A 19918-nucleotide genomic window follows, 5' to 3' on the forward strand; every position below is an offset into this window, starting at 1 on the left:
AGGTTATTAAATTCTAAACTATATAGATGCGCCAGCGAACTTCCCAACCAAATGTTTTAGAGGACATAGATGACGTTATGACATATATACCCTTTTCACAAAGCCACGTTACGTCATACCAATGCAGAGCTGGGAGTGGGAAGGTTGTACAACCCACTGTGCTCACAGGGTTTATTTGGAACATTCCCACGTGTTGCGTTGCCCCTGCCTAGAAACATTGCTCTTCAGTGAGGGACACCCACAGTGGGTAATTGGCCCTGAAAGCAGCACATAAATGGCAGCAAGGGTTCCCACAGGCTGGCCTTAACATGATTTTGAATGAAGCAAGAAATATGAGCTCCTCCCACCAGCTCAGAGAACAGACAACTCCATATGGAGTTAAACTCAGCAATTTGTGCACGTTACACCAAACCCTGTGTCATCCAAGGTGCTACCAAAAAGTTAATACAGAATGGCAAAATAATCAGTTTGGGAGTTCTTCATGATCCTATGTGGTATAATCCCTCACAACGTGGCCGTAGGCTTACCTACTCCAGCGTGTAAGCGTTAGAAAGGTGCAGAAAGCAAGCTCCATTAGCCCAAATATTGGAGGTTGATGAAAAAACATCTGGAAAAAGTCAGAGAGCATGCTGGCATGTGTTACTGCTTAAGGGCACCCAGAGGGTACTTACTGCGCCTGTGCCCTAACAACTGGCAGGCACCTTCTCAAACCACCAAATAAAAAACATCCTGAAGCAGCCAACAGAAACTGGTACAGAGCTACTTGTGTAGCTAAATACAGTATGGCAGGGTTTGAGCATGGAGAATACCAAAGAAAATAAGCTTTTTTAAGCCTGAGTGATGGTTGTTGTTTTAGAGGATGAGACAGTCATTACCAAGAGATGACCAGTGACAGATAAAGTAAGCTGCTCAGTAATTAGATTTATGCCACCTACCTCAGGCTTTCATCCACAACTGCCATTGCTGTTTTCCTTATTGGTCTTTTATAAGTTTGCAATTAAATGCTTTTACTCTTAAAAAAAAAAATAAATACAAATTAACTTGTGGCCAGTAAGAGTAGAATCTAGTGCTGTAAAATGACTGTATCACCTTTCTGAGGTTATATCATATTTATGAAAAGGTCATGCAATCAGAATTCCAAAAACAAAGAAAAAAAGTTTAGTTTTCTTATCAAAACCTTGCTTCTTGGTAACACCTTCCATTTAGCCTCAGAATTAAACGCCCTACTGCATTAGCTAGAAAATGGCAGTTGTGAGCAAACTATAGGCAATGCTGAGATTAGCCATTCTCCAACTCCTGCAGGAGAGGGTGTGCCGTTTTGATGTCAAAATACAGAATTAATAGCTCCATAGAGAAAATAAGCATAACAGAGTTCAACTCTGAAAACTAGTAACGAGGACACTTCCAGCGGGGATGGCGCAATCCCTGCTCCAAAATGTTATTCATGCATTTTCTGTTAAAGACTCACGAGATGAATTTCATATATGAAGTTTAAAAATAGATAATAAGCTGAAATCATCACATAGCAGCCTATCACCTTCTGGAGCAGTACAAGAACTAATACAAGTATTTGAAAAAGGGGAAAAGAGCATGGTCACCACGGGGTGACAAGCTGAAGTTCAGGAGAGAGGTAGTTGCCAGTTCAAATTTTGAACTAGACCACTGTATGCTATTAAAAACTAATAGGTACAATCCTGACAACAGGGTACAGGCATTGGTCAAGGAAAAGAATAGCATGAAGATAGGAGAATATCAAATAACAACACGAAATGATAAATCAGGAGATGTGTGATATGCTTTTCAACATAACTACACAGGACACACTTTTGCATCTTACAGACCTCATATTCACTTTGAATGCAACTGCGATCTCAAAGAGGGAGGGAGGTAACCGAGCACTGCACCACATGCAACTGGATCACATGGCACAGTTAAGTCAGACAATTATTTTGGGGGCAATTATGAATTAATAGTAAATTATTCCTCTCCATTAACAAACTCTACTGTTGCTTCAAGAAGCATTTAGAACTGAAATGTATTATGGTCACACTGGAAAAATGCGAAAGTACATTTTTCAGAGCAAAACTATTGATGCATCTAGGTATCTCCCATTTCTGAAAGTACAGAGCATGACGGCCAGGGCTGTGGGCTCTGCAGAAAAGCATTCCCCGGTGACACTTGTTGGGGCAGTGTAAGGTACATGAAGAGAAAGGAAACTTACTGTCAGCACTCACTAGTTGGCAGTTCCGCTTCACGGAGTTCAAAGTCCCAGGGCCACAAGGGAAGCTCTGAGGGGCAGAGCACTGGTCAGCCAGCGCAGCACTTCCAGGTGTCCCTAGGTGGCTCAGAAAGTCTAAGTGACTTAAAGGATCAAGCTCAGCAGGGGGAAGAAAAAAAAAAAAAAGTAGAAATCATTATTAAAGAGGGAAAGCTTTTGTCACGATAAAACTCTTCAGCTCACAAAACGCTAACATTACATTGTTTTCTTTCTCACGTACAGGGCATCTGTGCCAAGGAATAGAAAGGGTTTTCTAAAGCTAAATGTTACAGTACTCTTAAATTTTTTCTGACTTAAGTAATGCAGAGCAGCTTCGTTTCATTGGTACAGTATGAACCTCTAATACACAGTCTCAATTCTCCAACTGTAAAATCCAGGAACATGGATGACCCCCTGAAAGATCTGATTAACACAGAAAACACTAAAAGATGTATGCACTTCCAAACACTTTCAGCAGCCCAGGAAACACTGCAAAAATGAGAAAGGCAATACTGCAGCTGTTTTTAGATGAGGAACTAAAACAGACTATTTACAGCCAGTTACAGACAATTCAGGTAACTTTCTCTAAATCATCATATGAGTCTACAGCACAGCGTAGAACTGGATCCAAATATCAAGTGCCAGTCTCCTTCCCTGATGAGAGCAGGCAACATCCTCTCTTTGACAGTAATTTAAGAATTTGTCTGCAGAAGTTATTTTCATAGACAGATAACACGTCACTTGTCTATCTCTTCCTATTGTGCCAGGTGTCTCCATCAGAAGACAGTATTTTACTTTCCCAGGTTTCATTAAATCTGACTTTTAGTCCCCAAACACACAAAGGAGGAAAAGAGTCATGAAAGAAAAGAGACGCACACCAGCTTTAAACCAGATCTTCACTGTAAATACTCGATATTCACAACAAAACACAGTAAACTTGTCCTGAGTGGCTGTTAAAGCCTCTCATTAAACACAAGCGAAAAAGGAAAACTGAAAAGACAGAAGCAAAGATAGGGATAGAAATGGAGGAAAGAGCAGGGAACAGCAAAATCCTGGACCAATCTTTTGCACACTGCTCAGAGCACAATCCTGTTATCACCAGTTTCTTTTAGAAACAATGATCTAGTGACATAACAACACTGCAGAGATAAATGCTTGGCCTCAGATTGCTGCGATGGTAGAGGCAACTGTGGAACTTTTACCAGTTCTTATTCAGTATTTTCTAGAATCCTTCAACTATTTCCCTGTCTCTCATCTCCCTCCCGAGAAGCAGCAAAAAAACCATATGAATTAAAAGCTGTGAGAAAACGTGTTTTTTTTAGGATGTGCTTACAGGTTATACATGTGAGGAAGCTTACAGATGCTAAAAGGGTGCTGTACATTTTCCACCAAAATGAAGCTCTGAACCTGCTGCTGCTTCGGTTGTTGCAGAAGAAGGTTCTTCCACTTACAGCTTTCTTGATTTGCTTTCCCAGGCATTTCCAACTAGCAGGTCCTCTTAGACAAATTTAGTTTTGGCCAAATGCCTCCAAGAGTGGCATTTCACCTTTTTTTGCCACTGTTACCTGCTAGCATAAGCAGGCTCCCAATCAGTTCAAGAACCAAAATAATCTGATCAGTGGGAAGTGGCTCAATGCATCAAAATATCTTCAGTATCTTTTTTCCAAACAGCAGTTCAGCAGACTTTTCTGGGTGATAGTGAACTATTATATATAGCTATTACAATACCGTAACACATCAAGCTAGTCATTCTGGAAGTGTGACTAATAGAAAAGACAAAAGAAAAGGAAAAATGAGAAGCTGAATATTTGAGAAGCTTACAAATTAGGAAGATTTTTTAAAAAAACAACTGCCTCTCCCAATTATGTCCTAGACAGAATACAACAGATGAAACGACAAAGTAAAAAAAAAAAAAAAAAAAAAGGCGCACATTTATAACTTGTGGCTAACTACAACGTACAGAGATGCTACCTTGAATAAACGGTATTTGTAAATGAAGTAGTATCTGTCAGCTGATCACGCTCTGTGCCAACAAACATTGCTTCGCTTATATTCTTAGATCAACATAAGTATAAAGCTACTATAAAATTAACTCCTTATTGAGTTTGTGGGCTGACAAATACACTCTACTAATCAAGTTTTCACTCTAAATAGAACATTTATTCTATTGAATAGAATAAATACATAAAATTGAATAGCTGAAATACACTCTTCCTGGCACATCAGAAAAGAAATCAACATTCACTTACCTTTGTTTTGAACTCACTTCACTCAATCAGAAAAAACAACAAATCTTTAAAGAGTTTATTACTGTAACATGAGCAAAAAAAAAAGCAAATTCAGGATTACTGATGCATTGGCCTTCCTTTGAGACTACAGAATGTACATTTTAAAAGAAGAATGGTCCAGCCTCTGAAACCGGGCTCATCAGATTAATCCATTTTACTTGCAGGCTGCTCTTCATTTCGTTTTGCCATGGGTAAGAGGCTGTTACAAGCCAGACAAGATATCCTGGGGTTTGCTTCCCACTTTCCCCTTTTTCGTGAAGACTTTGTGAACTGCCTCTTGGCACATAACCAAACGTGCAAAACATCAGACTCCCAATGTGTGATGGAAGCATTGCTGTCAAGCGAGCAGATACATAATAGTGACATCCGCATTTCTGTCGTACAATAAGAAATGGGATGCGTGAAACTGTTTTGGGGACTACATGTACCACTGCCTCTAAGCATGCCTGAGGAGCTGGCCACTCAAAATTTTCTGTAAAAATGCATGGAAATTGAATATTCTGATGCTGCTGTTCCATACCCTTACTGTTCTTCTGCTGTCCTCGTTCAGCATTGCACGAGTCCACAAAGCAACGAGCTGATGGAAACATATCGGTCAGTATGCCTAGAATATACACATGAATTAACTCAAACAACCACCACAAAAATGATGCACCCCTAATGAGCGGCTATGTGAAGTGATGAACTCCTTTACCTGTATCAATAGACTTCTAAGATAACACCATTACTGACCAAGTTCACAAATCCCCCCTATGCATGTTACGCATTTATGTTCTAAGTTCTCAACTACAGTATTAACAGGTTTTTCAACTTCGAGGTTCTGGCCTCATGTTTGCCACATTTCAGTTTGTGTGTTAGACAGTGGGGTATGAGAAAAGCAACACCTCCCATTTTTATATATGAAGAACATGACATTCTTTTCTTCCTTTTTCCTTCCCTGTGTCTCCATCAGCCCTTTTCTTAACTCTGGACCTCAATCTCTTGCAATAAGAACTTGAATTTAGCCAAGGCTTATCAGTCACGGCCGGGATGTGGTCTGTTGAAGATCTGCTAAGATAAAGCCACGTTAAAAATACTTAATATACATTTCTTCTACTCGCTTGTTAGCAGACCACCTACATCAAAATTTCATTGGCATTGTGTGCCTGTAAAACAGTGTGGGAAAATAGTCTGTAGTCACAGAATTTAAAACCATAATACAATGCACACCCATAAAAAAAACAGAAGTAGGTTTAGACAAGCATCTCTAACTTAATTTAGTACAGTAAGTATACTCAAACACTATTTTCTTCTCCTGCACTCACATGGAATACCATAATATTTTACTATTTTAAATAAGCTTGCACGTAATGTGCATTTGAATCTATGTATATAACCAAACTCTCCTGTAACTATACATTGATACCGACAACTTACGTCATTGAAGAGTATGGCATAAACTACCTACTAAGGAAAAACAGTCTAGGCTAAACTCATGCCTGCAGTGGCGTTCTATTGGCCTGTGCTTGTTACATTTTAATTAAGTATTAAAAATATCTGCACGTTTGATGAAAATGTAATAGTTTCCACTTACACTGCTGAGAATTAACACGCCTAACACCCAACTGAAGCCATTGCTTCTGTGACTTGTACCATTGCTTTCTCCCAACGGGGAGAGTACTTGTGAAGCTCTACTACTGAAGCAAGCTTATCACTGATATGCCATTGCTCAATCCTCAACCCTTCCCCCCCTCCCCGCCCTGTAATTCAGAATTATATCAAAATGGAAAAAAAAAAACCTTTAAATTTTTGAATTTAGTCTCATCACATCAGTCTCAATGTTCTGTGCAAGTCAAGTATTTCTACAGTACTTAAGTTTGTCGTGGAGCCCAGAGCTCTCAAACACTTCATAACCAACTCTCCCTGTTCTCTTACTCTCCAGTAATTTTTAAACAGTTTACACAGGATATGGGCCTCACAAGGCATCTTGGACTACACAAAATCAAAGACCATCTCTCAACATTAGCAACAGAAAAGCTATTCAAGCATAGCCATGCTTGCAAGAGAAATACTTTGCAATCATTCTCTACCAATAAAAGGAATCAAAAGTTTAAAATTAGCATTAATATTTTCTGTTCAAATCACAAGGAAAGGAAAGGTGTCTTCTTTACACATCAATAAATAAAATATATACGCCAAAGCGTTTCCTTGCTATTTAAACTTATTTTATAGTTATGACAAAATGCTGGTAAGAGTTATCATGGTTTCACAAGACGCTGTTAATGAAATGTACTGAAAATTTACTACTGCTACTGTCTTAACAATACTCTTAATTTTAGAATACTATATGAGAAGTACCTAAAAGAATAGCTACTCTATAGATAGCAATATTTAAGTTTGCTTGGATTTTTTGTTTTTTAAAAAACGTGCTGCTCAACATCTTTAATCAACTCTTGCTTCAACTTGTTTCCAGTCTCCAATATACATTAAAGGTAGAGGAAAATGAATTCTCTCTGGATTGGAAGTGGATATTTCAAGATCATTCATTCCTAACTCACACAGAAAGGCACAAATACCCAATTCACACAGATTTAAAAACAGGCTTCAGACGGCTTAAGACAGCAGATACCAAATTTCAGAATTATTCTAAACACCAAGGGCACCACACACAACCACACTCCTGGCCTCTAACGATTGGAAATAGCAGAAGAAAAATAGTTTTCTGACTTACTTAAAAACAAACAAACAAACAAAAAAAACCCCTACCACATGAACTGGAGTCAGTTCTTCATTCTGCCACAGAACCGACCTGAAACGGCAACCTGATTATCACATCTTTGTCTCAGTTTTGCTGCCTTCACTCAAAGTTACTCCAAACCTGAACCTGCGGAATATTTCACACATATCCAAAAAAACCCCTCAAAACAAACAACAAAACAAGAAAAACCCAGGAGCATCTCTTTAAAGCCAAGAACTGTACTTCTCCCTCCTCACTAGAGTGACGTCATTTATTTATTTTTACACTTAGAGACCTCTGACAAATACGTTATAGAAATGTAAAGTCATAAGTTGGTATCTAAAATAAGCTACTGATGTGTACGATATGAAATTTAACCTTACTGCATTAAACGTTTCATCTCTTATATTTTACAAGGAAAAGGAGAAAAATCAGAAGTAAAACCTAGTTCTATTTCACCTGTTAGAATTTAAATCCTTTAAATCTTAACCTTTAAAAACACACAATATAAATATAGTAACATATTGGTATCAATTTGAAGCATGAGCTAATGATGCTATACATAATACATACAGAATACAAACAGAACAAAAAATCCCTACAGGCAAAGGTTTAAAAAAAAAAAAAAAACAAACTATGGAATAAAAGGCATTCCTCCTCTTCCACTGTTCCAAGATAAGTTACTGAAAATTGTCCAATACACACTTATACTGATGTGTTGTGTAGCTGTAGTTAGAATGGTAAGTATGCATTTTTTTCAGAAAATTAGTAAACAAATACAGGGAAGGGATTATTAAACATTTGAGTAAGACAAACAGAATTGACATATTTCCAGAAATATGTTTTTCCTCTTCATTGCCAATACCCTTTTTTAAATACATCTGAAAAACATTCTTGCCTCCTCCTCACTCCAAACACTATTTTCATGTTGTGGCTTCACACGTTTTGGCTGATCAATCTGCGTAAGGAATGTTTTTGCTAGATCTGTAGTAGATGTTTAAAGACGCCTCCTGAAGAGCTTTCACACAGCATCACTGCATCTCAGGAAAGCCCAGTCCACATACCAAACATCTGTCTAGGCAGGGTCCAAGTGGGAAAGATATGTCCAGGAAAATGCCATCTCTCCCAGCTTTAATAATACACATATCACAAAAGACCATATCAGACCAGTAGCCTAACCATTTCAATCCTTGAATTGTGCTTAATGTAACAGTGCACAAAGCATTTCACATATCACCTGGGACAAACGGTTGTTATTTTGAATTAGAAAGATATTTTAAAAACGCTAAACCCTTACAGCATGCAGTAAGAAGGGCCTTTGTCTAGCTTAGTACTTTATGAAAAAATTAATGGCTCTTTAGTATATGGAGTTGTACATAATTCTGTGGGTGCGGTTCTATGTAATACATCCTTTATACATTCCTTTATATACACATACAGGATTAGCATTAATAGAACAATGCATGGGAGGCCAGATACAAGCTTCAGTCAAACAAAGGCTTAACAAAAAAACCTGTGATCATCGGAAAACAGCTTATTGTCAATACTGCTAATACTTGTTTAGTTGACTACCCCGTTGCTTCACAGCATGGAAAAAGCAAACAAATCACAAAAACAAAAAATAGAATATAATTTTTTTTTTAATTTTTATAAATAACTTATCTGTTACAAAGACAGTTTACCCAGCTAAATCACAAAACCATCAACTCAAGATATCCAAATTAGGTTTTATTAATAAAACAAGTAAAAACTGATTTGTCAATCTTCACATAGAACTGCAGATGAAGCTGAAAAACAAGGCCTCATTTTATAAACAAAATGCATTGAATGCAAGTGCTTTGGGTCTACTGCCTAATTACCTGGGATTAGCATTTTCTTCCCACATAAAAAAAATGCAAAGCCTTCAAAACAAAGGCCTTTGTGCATTCACATAGATCACTTGTAAAATTCCTAATAAAAATGTCCACTGGCAAATGTTTACAGTGGGTGACAGTCTACTTTGTCTCTTGCTACATTGTTAGCACTCCCTCCAGCCTCACTCTAAGTGCTGCTACACAATTCTTGGTGTGCTGTCTTTCATGTTTACTGTGCTGTAATTCCATTTTCTTGATCTGTTACATACATTCCTGATCATATGAATATTTTCCTTAAAAAATAAAAATAAAAAATAGATCATCAAAACAAAGAGATGCTTGAGGTTGCTTCAGTGTTCAAGTCTGATGTCTCTTTTCCAGCCTTTATTTCAGTTGTCCTAAATATTGCTATCCTTGTTTTCTATAAATATGAGACTTCACCACAAAGTCAGGTTTAGAAACTGGCTGCCAAAACAGGAAAGCATTTAAAGTTCTTGAACAAAGCTGTATGATGCTGCTGCTGTTGATTTTGGCACTGTATGTACTTCCCCAATGAATCTCTCTTCAAGAGTCTGCAAGATACCCAGCAGATGAAGCAAGCTTAATTGGATGCTGATCTGTTGGTGGGTTGAAAGTTTCTTAGTTTAAAGTTTCCTCATGCCAGACAAAACACTACCTTGTGTCACCCACCGTAAAACTCAGTGTACAGAGTGAACTATATGCATAACTCTTCCAACTTCTCCTGCATTTTTACCACGCTGCATCTGCAGGTCTTCACAGATCATCAGCATTTACAAGAGCAACGTACAGAATGAGCAGAGGAAAGCTATTTTGTGCATAGTTTCTTATTAATGCTCTTACTTTAAGGCATTGCTTCTCTCAGATAAAAAGCTTAAAAAAGGGACATGATCGTGCTTAATCACTTAAAGGGAAAAAAAGAAAGTTAACAAAAAGACTATTACACTATACATACAGAAGTACAAGAAAATAATAAAGGTGAAGAAAAGAAATCACTTAAAGCAGGCTCTAGAGCTATGTACAGTAGGAAAAGCTCTGGGGTATTTCACTGTGTGTATTGTACAGACAACGCATGCAGTTTTTCCTTTTCATCTTTAGATGGGATTGTACTGATTCTGGCTTCACAGAGATGTTTTCAGGGAAGACAAGGCAAAGAGTACCACCGATTTGTGAAGTTCCTCCCTTTATTAAAGGCACTATGTGGCAGCAAACAGTTTAAACAGTTAAACCTTGTTCCTTTTAGATTTCCTCTGTGCATGTAGTGTTTCACTGAAAGCTCTGAAAACAAAAACTCTAGCTTCTATTCCTTTCCCCTGTCAAAACTCAGTAGTGACATCGGGGCACAGAAGAGGATGGGCAACACCCAAGCACTGAACATGGTGTGTACTACTGGGATACTGGTAATACTGTACATGGTTTAGGCAGCTGGCAACAGAGTCTTTCAGTAGATTACCTTTCAGCCGATGAATTTCAACTGCCTGTGACACAACGCTGAGGTATTACTAGCTCTGTGGGCTGACATCTTACATTAGCAAAATACCATCTTGTCACACCTTCAATTTTACAAAAATCCTACGCATAAATGCTTTTTTGCCCCTCAATGACTGGATAATTCCTTGTAGGTTTGCTTATCGTTTTACAGAAGATAACGGGCCTGTTGGCTCAGAAATGCCTAGGCATTTCACACTGTTCACAGCGATTTAAGGCCGGATGATTTAAAAAGGTACAGGCAGTACAACTCCACTGAGCTCCCTCATCTTCATCTGCGTCTGGAACAGCCTTTGGTGTTTTCACAATGGACCTCTGATCTGTGGCGTGAAAAAGATATGATAAGCAGTTACTAACCAAGAACAGCACGGAAAGAATTTTGAGATTATTTTTTTTCACTAACTGAGAACTGTCTTGCTGCTGGAGAACTGCCCAGTTGTTACAAGTGACAGAGGTGGCTTTTTACCACTCCTTGACTACAGATTGATAATTCAGCCAGGGGGCAAAAGGTCAAATTACAAAAAGCTAGTTTCCCATCCCTTCCTCCTGTTTTCCTTTTAGTCTCAGTTTGAAGCTGTCATACGCAAATGAGATGAAATTAACAATTTAACACAGGGGGCATGCACAAAATATGAAAGGATAATACGGAGCAGTCTAAAATTTCTTATCACATGAAATATGTGCTCTGTGAACTTTTGACATATTTAACGGTCTGACCCTAGAGAGACTATCAGCAGCTCTTCCCCAAGCCAGGTAAGCAGTTAGATATACTAAATAAAAATCAGTGCCTTCCTCTGTCACACTCTGTAGTACTCTTCCCTAGTGTACAAGGGCATCATTTTGCATGACATGTGAGAAAACAATCTTTGACTATTTTAAAAGAGGAAAGATAACAAGAGTGATTTCTGAAGTTAAGGGTTCCTGGTTTAGGCAACTGCAGCAAAGTCTTTTACCAAATTATTTCAACTAGAGAACATCTCATTAGCAACCACCCACTTACTACAACTGTCGCAAAACGACAGAGACAGCTTCAGGAAGTACAATGCCTCATATCACAATTGCAAACAGAATTACCCATCATTCCTCTCTGAACAGTGAAAACTGGTTTAAGTCACACTCTACACTGTAGCTAAAATGAAACTTAAGATAAAATGAACCCAAAAATAACTAACTGAATAACTACAAGTTATTATATTTAAACTTATTGAAGGACTAAAAAGCAGTAATAACACTTATATCTTTTCTTTCTTTTCTAAGAGAGGCTTCAGAGGATTATAAACCAGTCAGAGTTAACTCTGAACTTTCAAAATGGGTTTGTACCACATTGTTGAATACAAATTTGTCAGTTCCTAAAAGATGAGTCAATGTGAATGTCAACAGCCAGTCACAGAAAATTAAAATTCATTCTTTTCTTTGATAGGCTAGAGGATGGGAAAGCAGCAACAGTATCTAGATTTATTTACTGTAAAGGAAACTACATAATTTACAGAATTTTTGATAAATTCCTTTAACAGTGATTTCTCATGGTTCAGCTGTATAACAACATGTCTAATAGGCCTGCACATGGATTTGATTTTACTCAGTATTTTCACTAACTGCTTGGATAAAGAAGCACAGCAAACTTAAAAAGCATGGATGATAACACCAGTCTGGAGGAGATGCAAATGGTCTGCAGGACAAAAATACCAATTTATCTAGGCTATTTTGAAATAATGACCGACCCAAAGCCTGTAAGATGAGACTCTGTAAGGACAGTTACTACTCACTTCAAGGACCAATCACACATACAATATATATTATGTGGGAAGTCTCCTGGACAGAAATACTGCACAGCTATATTCAGGAATTATTTCATTTGACAGTCTGCTTATAGGTCATAATACGTCGTTGCAAACAAGTTTAACTTCATTCTCTGCTTTATGTGACACCCAAGAGGTAATTAATCTATTTTGTTGGACATCCTATTAGGACAAAAAAAGTAAGGTGCAAAACTCAAAATAAGAAACAGAATGTTTCAGACTGACTAATAAACTTGGGAATATAACATGGCCAGTATCCCTCTCTTCTACAACTACCTAAAACTGTACTTAAAACTAGTGAGGGGTTTTTATGTATAATTATTAATACAAATTTTACAGCAGCCAGGAAATCCTCCCAGCCTAGGTAACCAAACTGAATTACTGTAACATATAAACAAATCCACCCTTCACCAAGGACAATGATGAAGTCATCTGAGTAAGTTTCACACATCCCTAAGCAATAAATCTTATGTTCATTTTTAAAAGATGGATCTTTCCATTTACTGAAACTACCTCCCAATATATTAGTCATCTTTAAACATATTGTATTTAATATACTTCTCTTTCTTGAAGGTGTGAATATAGCGAGGAAACAAAAGCACATAGAAGTATTTTTACTTTCAACGCAAATAAAATAGCAAGGTTTGTAAGCTTTTGAAAAAGTAATTTATTTTATAATTAACATTTAAACTAGATTCACTGAAAAGAACATGATGTTAGGTGCAAGGCAGATTTTAGTATTAAAAACAAATTTAACAGGTACAGTACCTTTGGGTTTTGGTGGCACTGGACCAAGAAATCCAATATTATCATAAAAATTATGAATAGCGCTGGGATTAAAATGTGGTCCTAAAAATGAAGGAAAAAAAAAAAAAAAGAACGAAAGTGCAACAGTGTTTAAAAGAAATTTGGGTATGAAAGCATATCATATTTTGAGCAGTAATTCCAAGAGATAGTACTACCATTCACTTATTGGCATCAAAGTGTCAATGCAGACACGAGTGAGATATCGGTGGTGTCAACAATGCACTTGAAGAAATTTATTGCCTAAAATATGAAATATAAAGACAGAAACAGAAACCAGGAGCCCTGACTCTTACTCTCTTGTTCTTAGCTGACAGACCAAATTCCTCAAATACCCCTTTTCTTCCACTCTCTCGTTTTAAGGCATTTTATTAACACATTTTGCCTGAGACTTTTAAAATGGTAACTGCATTGAAAGAGGTGTCCTATCTACTACGCCGTATATTATATACTTAGTGGAGCTCCTAACTCTGGAGACATAACTAGATTTATCATAACACGGATATAAAATATCAATATATGCAATCTGAATATTTGATTTAAAGTGAAGTTTTTAGCGCATCATTACTTTCAGTATACCTGTTTACTTTCTCTTTATCTGCAGGTACGCTGTTTGAAGGAGAACTTGCATTGCTCATGACTGAGCTGATCTAACTGTTTGCTGCTGCCACAAGTGGAAAGTACTAGTCCTCCTCTCTCTCTAACCCATTTATTCCTTCCTGTGCCTCTCCCACACATCAGCTGTAGCAGGCTTTTCCAGCAATCCAACTTTTTTCTTGGATTAGTGAGCAGAATCAATTCTGCAAAGGGTCTAAAAGCTAATACAGGGCAAGAGCACACTAAGTGGGGCAAGAGCAGGGAGCAGAGAGAGAGGACAACATCCCTTTTGGCAGCTCTTGGATTGGCTCAGCTGTCTCATCATTTCACCCTCATGACCAAAGGCTGTGTTCCCTGCAGATAAGGAAGGTGAAAGCAAGAGAGCACAGCGGAAGTCACAGTTGTATTTTATATTTGCTAACTAGAGATGCTGAATATAAGTCAGAAGAGAAAGATGAGAGAAAGAGGTACACACACACACACACACATATAAATATGGCTATGTCATTCAGAGAATTGCCCCCTCTTTTTTGATATTCAAATAACCAAATAGATCTTTTTCAGCATTTATGAAATAAACGGCATGACAAGTTTCTCTCTTCTGAGCCAAGAATGAGATAGGAATGACAATGGGATTAGGAAAATAATAAAGTCAACAAGAACAAAGGCTTAGAATACAATTACTTTCACAGTTTCATTCAAACTAAAGCGATAATTTTGCAAACAATGTATGTACTCATCATTTATAACACAGCTACTTTGGATACATGCCACTGGTAAAAGGAGAAAGTAAGATCAACGTTTACAGTTGCTGATGTACTTAAAGGACATACTGTACCTCTTGCTTGAAAAAGGTCAATCTCTTTGGTTAGGCAATCTATGTCTATCTGCAGCTGTCTGTTACAACTTCTTAACTGTTGCATTTCTTCCAGCTGAAAACATAAATCTGCCTGTTAGACTAAGTTTTCCCATTTTAATATCAGTTATCATTCACATGTAGATAGACAACATTCAGTTATTTTTGAAGTGAAGATGAAAGACTCTTCCCTTACAATGGCAAAGCTTTCAGACCCACTGAATTCTTCTCTCTTATCAGACTTCAGAGCTGACTGAACAATTCCAGATTGTGGTTAGACCATGGCCAATGGTCCACGAGATCACCGGCTTATCCTCTGGCACTGATAGCTGGTGTATTAACTAGTTTTTCTGAGACTGGTATACTGATGAAGAACAAAAATTATTTTGTGCAGAAAGCAATATGAGTACTACATCACAGTCTGAAACTTTAGATGATCAGGCCTTTAGGATCATCAGGAAGGACTACCAAATGCAAACCTTTTGTCACTACCCTTAAAAGGAACACTGCACAAAGTAGTTGGTGAACTGAAAGGTTGTGGCTAAATAAAGCATATTTAATCACCACTCTAAACTACGCTGCCTATAATGCCTATAACTAAATTCAAGTTATTAATTAATAAATTAAATGTTTTATGACAGAACATGCTTGTGGTTTAGGTTTATAGCCTACATGCATTTCAACTTACTGATGGAATTTGGGAAACAGAATTCGATCTTTTCAGGCGCCTTCGTGTTAGATTATTCTCCATTTCATTGACCTCTGATTTTAGTTTATCCAACTTCTTCTTCTGAATCTCAAGTTCTCGTTGCAGTCGCTCCATCCTGGCTTTCTGGTGTATCAGTAAAGCTGCAATACATAAAGTCCCATTTTATCTAATTTATTATCCCTTGCATGGCAAGATCAGATAAAGATGAAAGTTAGTACTCTTTTGGGAAAAAACGGGTGAAAACATTTCTACTGATTACTCTTCCATTTTTCTTACAAGAAAAACCTCTGCCATAAGACAAAAGGAATTTTAATGCAGGCTGCATTAAAAAAAGACAACAAGCAAATACAATGAGAAAGCGTTCCAATGTAATAGACGATCATCCAAAAATATACCCACTTTTTCAAGAACACAGTGACTCTTACCAGAATGATGACTAGAAATTGAAACCAAATGTTTCCTTGCACTGTATTCAACCCAACCAATGCAAAATATATAGTACAATGCAGATTTCAGAGATGTGTCTGCTATAGAATGCAATACATGCTAGGTATGAACTGAGATTTTGATTTTTATTGTGATTGGGATTCAGACATAATTCAATATTCTTTTCATAGCAGGATATATCAAGTGAAACCAAAACAGAAAATACTACAAGCAACACAGCTGGTAAACATCAGTTACAGTTATCACAGGTGTGAGTATATATGCCGATTTATCCCTGAACTATAGTGCAGAATCATTAGTTCAGCTTCTAATATCTCATGCTGCTTACTATTCATAGAGAAAATGACATAAAGAGGCCTAATTCAGAAACAGTCAAGTAAGCATTTAAACATAACTTTTCAAAGCTGTAAAGAACACAGCCGGTAGTAGAATATGCAAATTCATACCCATTCAAAAATTTATTAAAAGGTAGGTATACTGTTAAATGTCAACATATGAGTATATATCACTACTTGAAACAATAATTGCTCTCTATATAAATGAAAAAGCATATTTCATTAAATAAACCCAACAATCATTTCAACTTCTGTATCATCATTCATTACATAACTAAACCAATTTGAATTATAATCAGTTTCAGAAACTATGGATGCCTTTATAGCATTGTGGGAATTATTAAAAAGTAGCAATGCAAGGTACTAAAAAAAAAAAAAAAAGGCTGGAACTCTGCCTGACAAAGCCTCTGGCTGGCATGTGAGGCTTAATTCATCACAATTTCTTTTAAGTACAAAAAGTTTGAAATTTGCTCTAATTTTGGTTGGTTAGGTTCCCTCATTAGTTGCAGAAAGAAAAAAAAAACCACACACATCAGGAAGCTCTCCATATCTTCAGCAGGTAGAACTGCCATTTACTGCTATTCCTTTCTGTTCTTTCATTCACACGTATTTTGTCTTTCAGAGGTTCTTCAAATGGAGGCATTGCGCCAAACTACTTGAACTCTGTCACAGTAGCACAAGGCTTTAACCAGATTCAGCCTAGGCCTTCATTTGAGTCACATGTTGTATTCAACAGATACTGAAATGACAGAGCAGTGCAAGTTTCTATCTCTTTTTGTCCAATGTAGAGATGTTTATATACGTACCCAAATAGCCACTAGCCACGTTATGGTTAAAGCTGCTGCTGCGCTTTGATGTAGTGTAAGAATGTAACAACTGAAACCCCACAGATTCAGATTTTCATTGAAGATTGATTCAAGAGCAGGTAAGGAGTCTCAAAATACAGCATCCCCTCTCAAACACTCTTTTAGAAACAACTGAAGGAAGGAACTCTTTCCCATTTCTGAACTTCAGGAGTAACAAATGTAGCTGCAACTACGAAGAAAGGAAATCCAAGACTACTCTGCCTACTACTTCTGCTGGGAGAGCATAAACCTCTTTTCCTTCTACATTTGATTTCCACTTTTAGGTAGAATCTTCCATTTTCATTGCCTTGGTATTACTGTTAGGTGAACTCCTCCAAGTCCAGACTGCTGGTCTGGTCCTTGGTCTACAGCAATATAGCTATGCTCTACAAAACAGACTCAGGATTCTTGCGTAGACATGTCAAACTACTAACATAGGCTGCTGGTTATTAGCCAGTACACTGCACAAGGTACATAGGGAAGATATTGTCAAAGTATCTCCAGGACACCTTATGGCATGCATTCAAGAGTAAGACTATGCAAGGCAGCGTCTTTGGAAGATTTCACGTTTTTTGTGCTTTTCTAGCTCTTCTTGCAAAGGGAAGGCAAACACAACTTCTCATGTCAATGTTTTCAAGTTTGGGGATTTAGAAATTAGGCTCTCATTATGGAAAGGCACTGATGGATGCCTATGTGCTTTTCATTTTCACATCACTCTATAGACACGATCCAATTCATTCTCCTGTCAGCTTTGTGTCTATTTTACCATTCTATAATTTCAAATCCCAGGGGACTTTGAAACTCTCATAACAAAATTACTCTTATGATTAGAGAATAACAACCATTTCATACTGTTATACCAAACTTCTACTATTAGAAATAACTTAAACCAATGGCTTGTCAGCCCCTTAGCCAAGGGATGTCTTTTACATAACATCTGGTAATCTTCAACTACTAATTTGGCAACTGTGGGGAAAAAAAGAGGGAGGAAAAGATGAAAAATCTTTCCCCCACGTTCCCCTCTTGCATTATATATTAACAGAAGAAAGCAATTTAAGTTTTTAGCTCCCTCTGCTGTTGATTAGAGCAACTGAAAGGGTTAGGAAACAAAATAGCATAAAGCACGTCTCTGAATTAAACGTTATTCAGCTACTAGCATTAGTTTACACTATCCACCAGGAGACATTTAACAGGCTCTGATGGCACCGTTTTACTTGCAGGAATGAGCTTCTGTCTAAGCGGGTAGCACAGGCACATTCACGTTTGCTCTCCACTGGCTAACTTGAAATACAACGCAGAAAGGCTCAGGCTTACGCTTGTTTATTCGGACTTTCTTAAAAAAGAAGCTATTTACTGTAAGCCTTCTAGCAGAAGTACCAGAAAGACTACCTCCTTGATTCATTAGTAGTGTGCCACAACCTGAATATATTTCACATTTTGCTTTTTAGTGATGTGGAAATAGGGTACTGTGCACACATTCAATTTCTGCATTTTGACATTGATCAGACTGGCAGAAACAGTTTCCTTTGCTTCTGTTAGCTCTCTGGCAGACACCATTGTTTCTTTCACATTCAAGGCGTACACTTTCCACAAGAAAGGCTGTAGACCATTAATAAAGGGAGAAGGCAGCTCTGAAGGACAAAGGGTTTATTGCCGCTTTACTAGAGATCTACTCAAACGTGTATTGAATATACTTATAAAACTGAAAGTTTGTACATAGCGGATTTGCAGATGACTTCAGAGCAGTTAAACAATTAATGCTTTAGAGTGTCTTTTGCTATCTTAAGTGTTTCTAAGAAAAATGCTAACCTAGGAACACTAAATGATTCCATCCTATTCTAGAGATACAAGTGAAGGGGAATATATGAAACTGAGGACAGGCTTCTGTATGTGCATATTTTCAAAATCTGTATTTTGAAGCGCGCACAATTAACCAGTCATTTAATAACTGATTTTAACAGCTTATACTGATATTTTTGTTATCTCTTTCCGACATTCTTTTCATTCAGTTTTTTAAAAAGAACACCAGGCAAGAGTGGGGCCTGATACGCAGAGCGTACATAAAGTGGTATGCTTTCTCAAATCACATGATGCAACGAATGGTAAGGCCTGTGGAGCATGGGGCACAGTGCTATCTCAATCAAGTCTTTCTTCTTTTTTTTTTAAAAAAAAAAGAAGAAAAAAAAACCTGTAGAGATTGGTTAGAATCTTAAGAAATTTGTTTCCTCAGCATTTTCTCTTTTTAAAAACTTTAAAAACCTCCAGCAAACAAAAGTCAGAATTACGAAAAATGTCAAGTTATTAAACTAGTTTCCTCAATTAATAGGTTTACATTAAAAAAAAAAAAAAAAACAAAACCCACTGGCAAGAACTGCTAAGTACACCTAAATCCACATACACAGTCATCTCTACCAAGTGTGTGTAAGTCTGTAACTATGCATCCTCTCCCTTCCCCTAGTTAAAGGGAAAAAAAAAAAAAAGACAAGACACCAGACAGTCTAAAGTTTAGTAGTATTAAACTAAGACTTCTAGTTAAGTTCTCTAGCATGGAAACATTAAGCTAGGAATTCAGTTACGTAATTATACGTTTTCCTGATAGCATGGCCTGCCTTTTCCATCGTACAGGGCGAATGCTATACAGAGCATTAAAAAGTACTAAATAATGGTTTAGCCTCATTGGTCAACATAGGATTGCATGCTTATTGACTGATCATATAAATCAATTTCTGAGTACAGAAATGACATTTTCTGACAGGATTTTGCTATGTTTTCCATCTATCAGGCACTTTATATTAATAAAAAAATAATTATACCATCTATTGAAATCTCTGCTAAATAAAGGGGCACTGATAGGAGGGAACTGATACTAAATAGATCAGTATCAAAATGTATCCCATTTCAGCTGT

The 19918-nt window shown here is 37.2% G+C and overlaps 1 protein-coding gene across 3 annotated transcripts in view; it reads right to left on the reverse strand.

The window, feature by feature from the left end:
* Positions 1 to 8883: 8883 nt before the first annotated feature.
* TAB2 (TGF-beta activated kinase 1 (MAP3K7) binding protein 2) overlaps positions 8884 to 19918 on the reverse strand; it is a 71731-nt gene continuing 60696 nt past the window's right edge. For all 3 annotated transcript variants that reach the window (XM_068938780.1, XM_068938778.1, XM_009685813.2), the window contains 4 exons: positions 15365 to 15525; positions 14659 to 14752; positions 13188 to 13268; positions 8884 to 10940 (listed from right to left, as the gene is read on the reverse strand). In XM_068938780.1, the coding sequence (XP_068794881.1) occupies positions 10795 to 10940; positions 13188 to 13268; positions 14659 to 14752; positions 15365 to 15525 (482 nt within the window). In that variant the 3' untranslated portion in view covers positions 8884 to 10794. The remainder of the gene's footprint in view (positions 10941 to 13187; positions 13269 to 14658; positions 14753 to 15364; positions 15526 to 19918) is intronic.

The sequence above is a fragment of the Struthio camelus genome, chromosome 3, assembly GCF_040807025.1.
Source record: "Struthio camelus isolate bStrCam1 chromosome 3, bStrCam1.hap1, whole genome shotgun sequence".
In the NCBI taxonomy this organism is placed as follows: domain Eukaryota; kingdom Metazoa; phylum Chordata; class Aves; order Struthioniformes; family Struthionidae; genus Struthio; species Struthio camelus.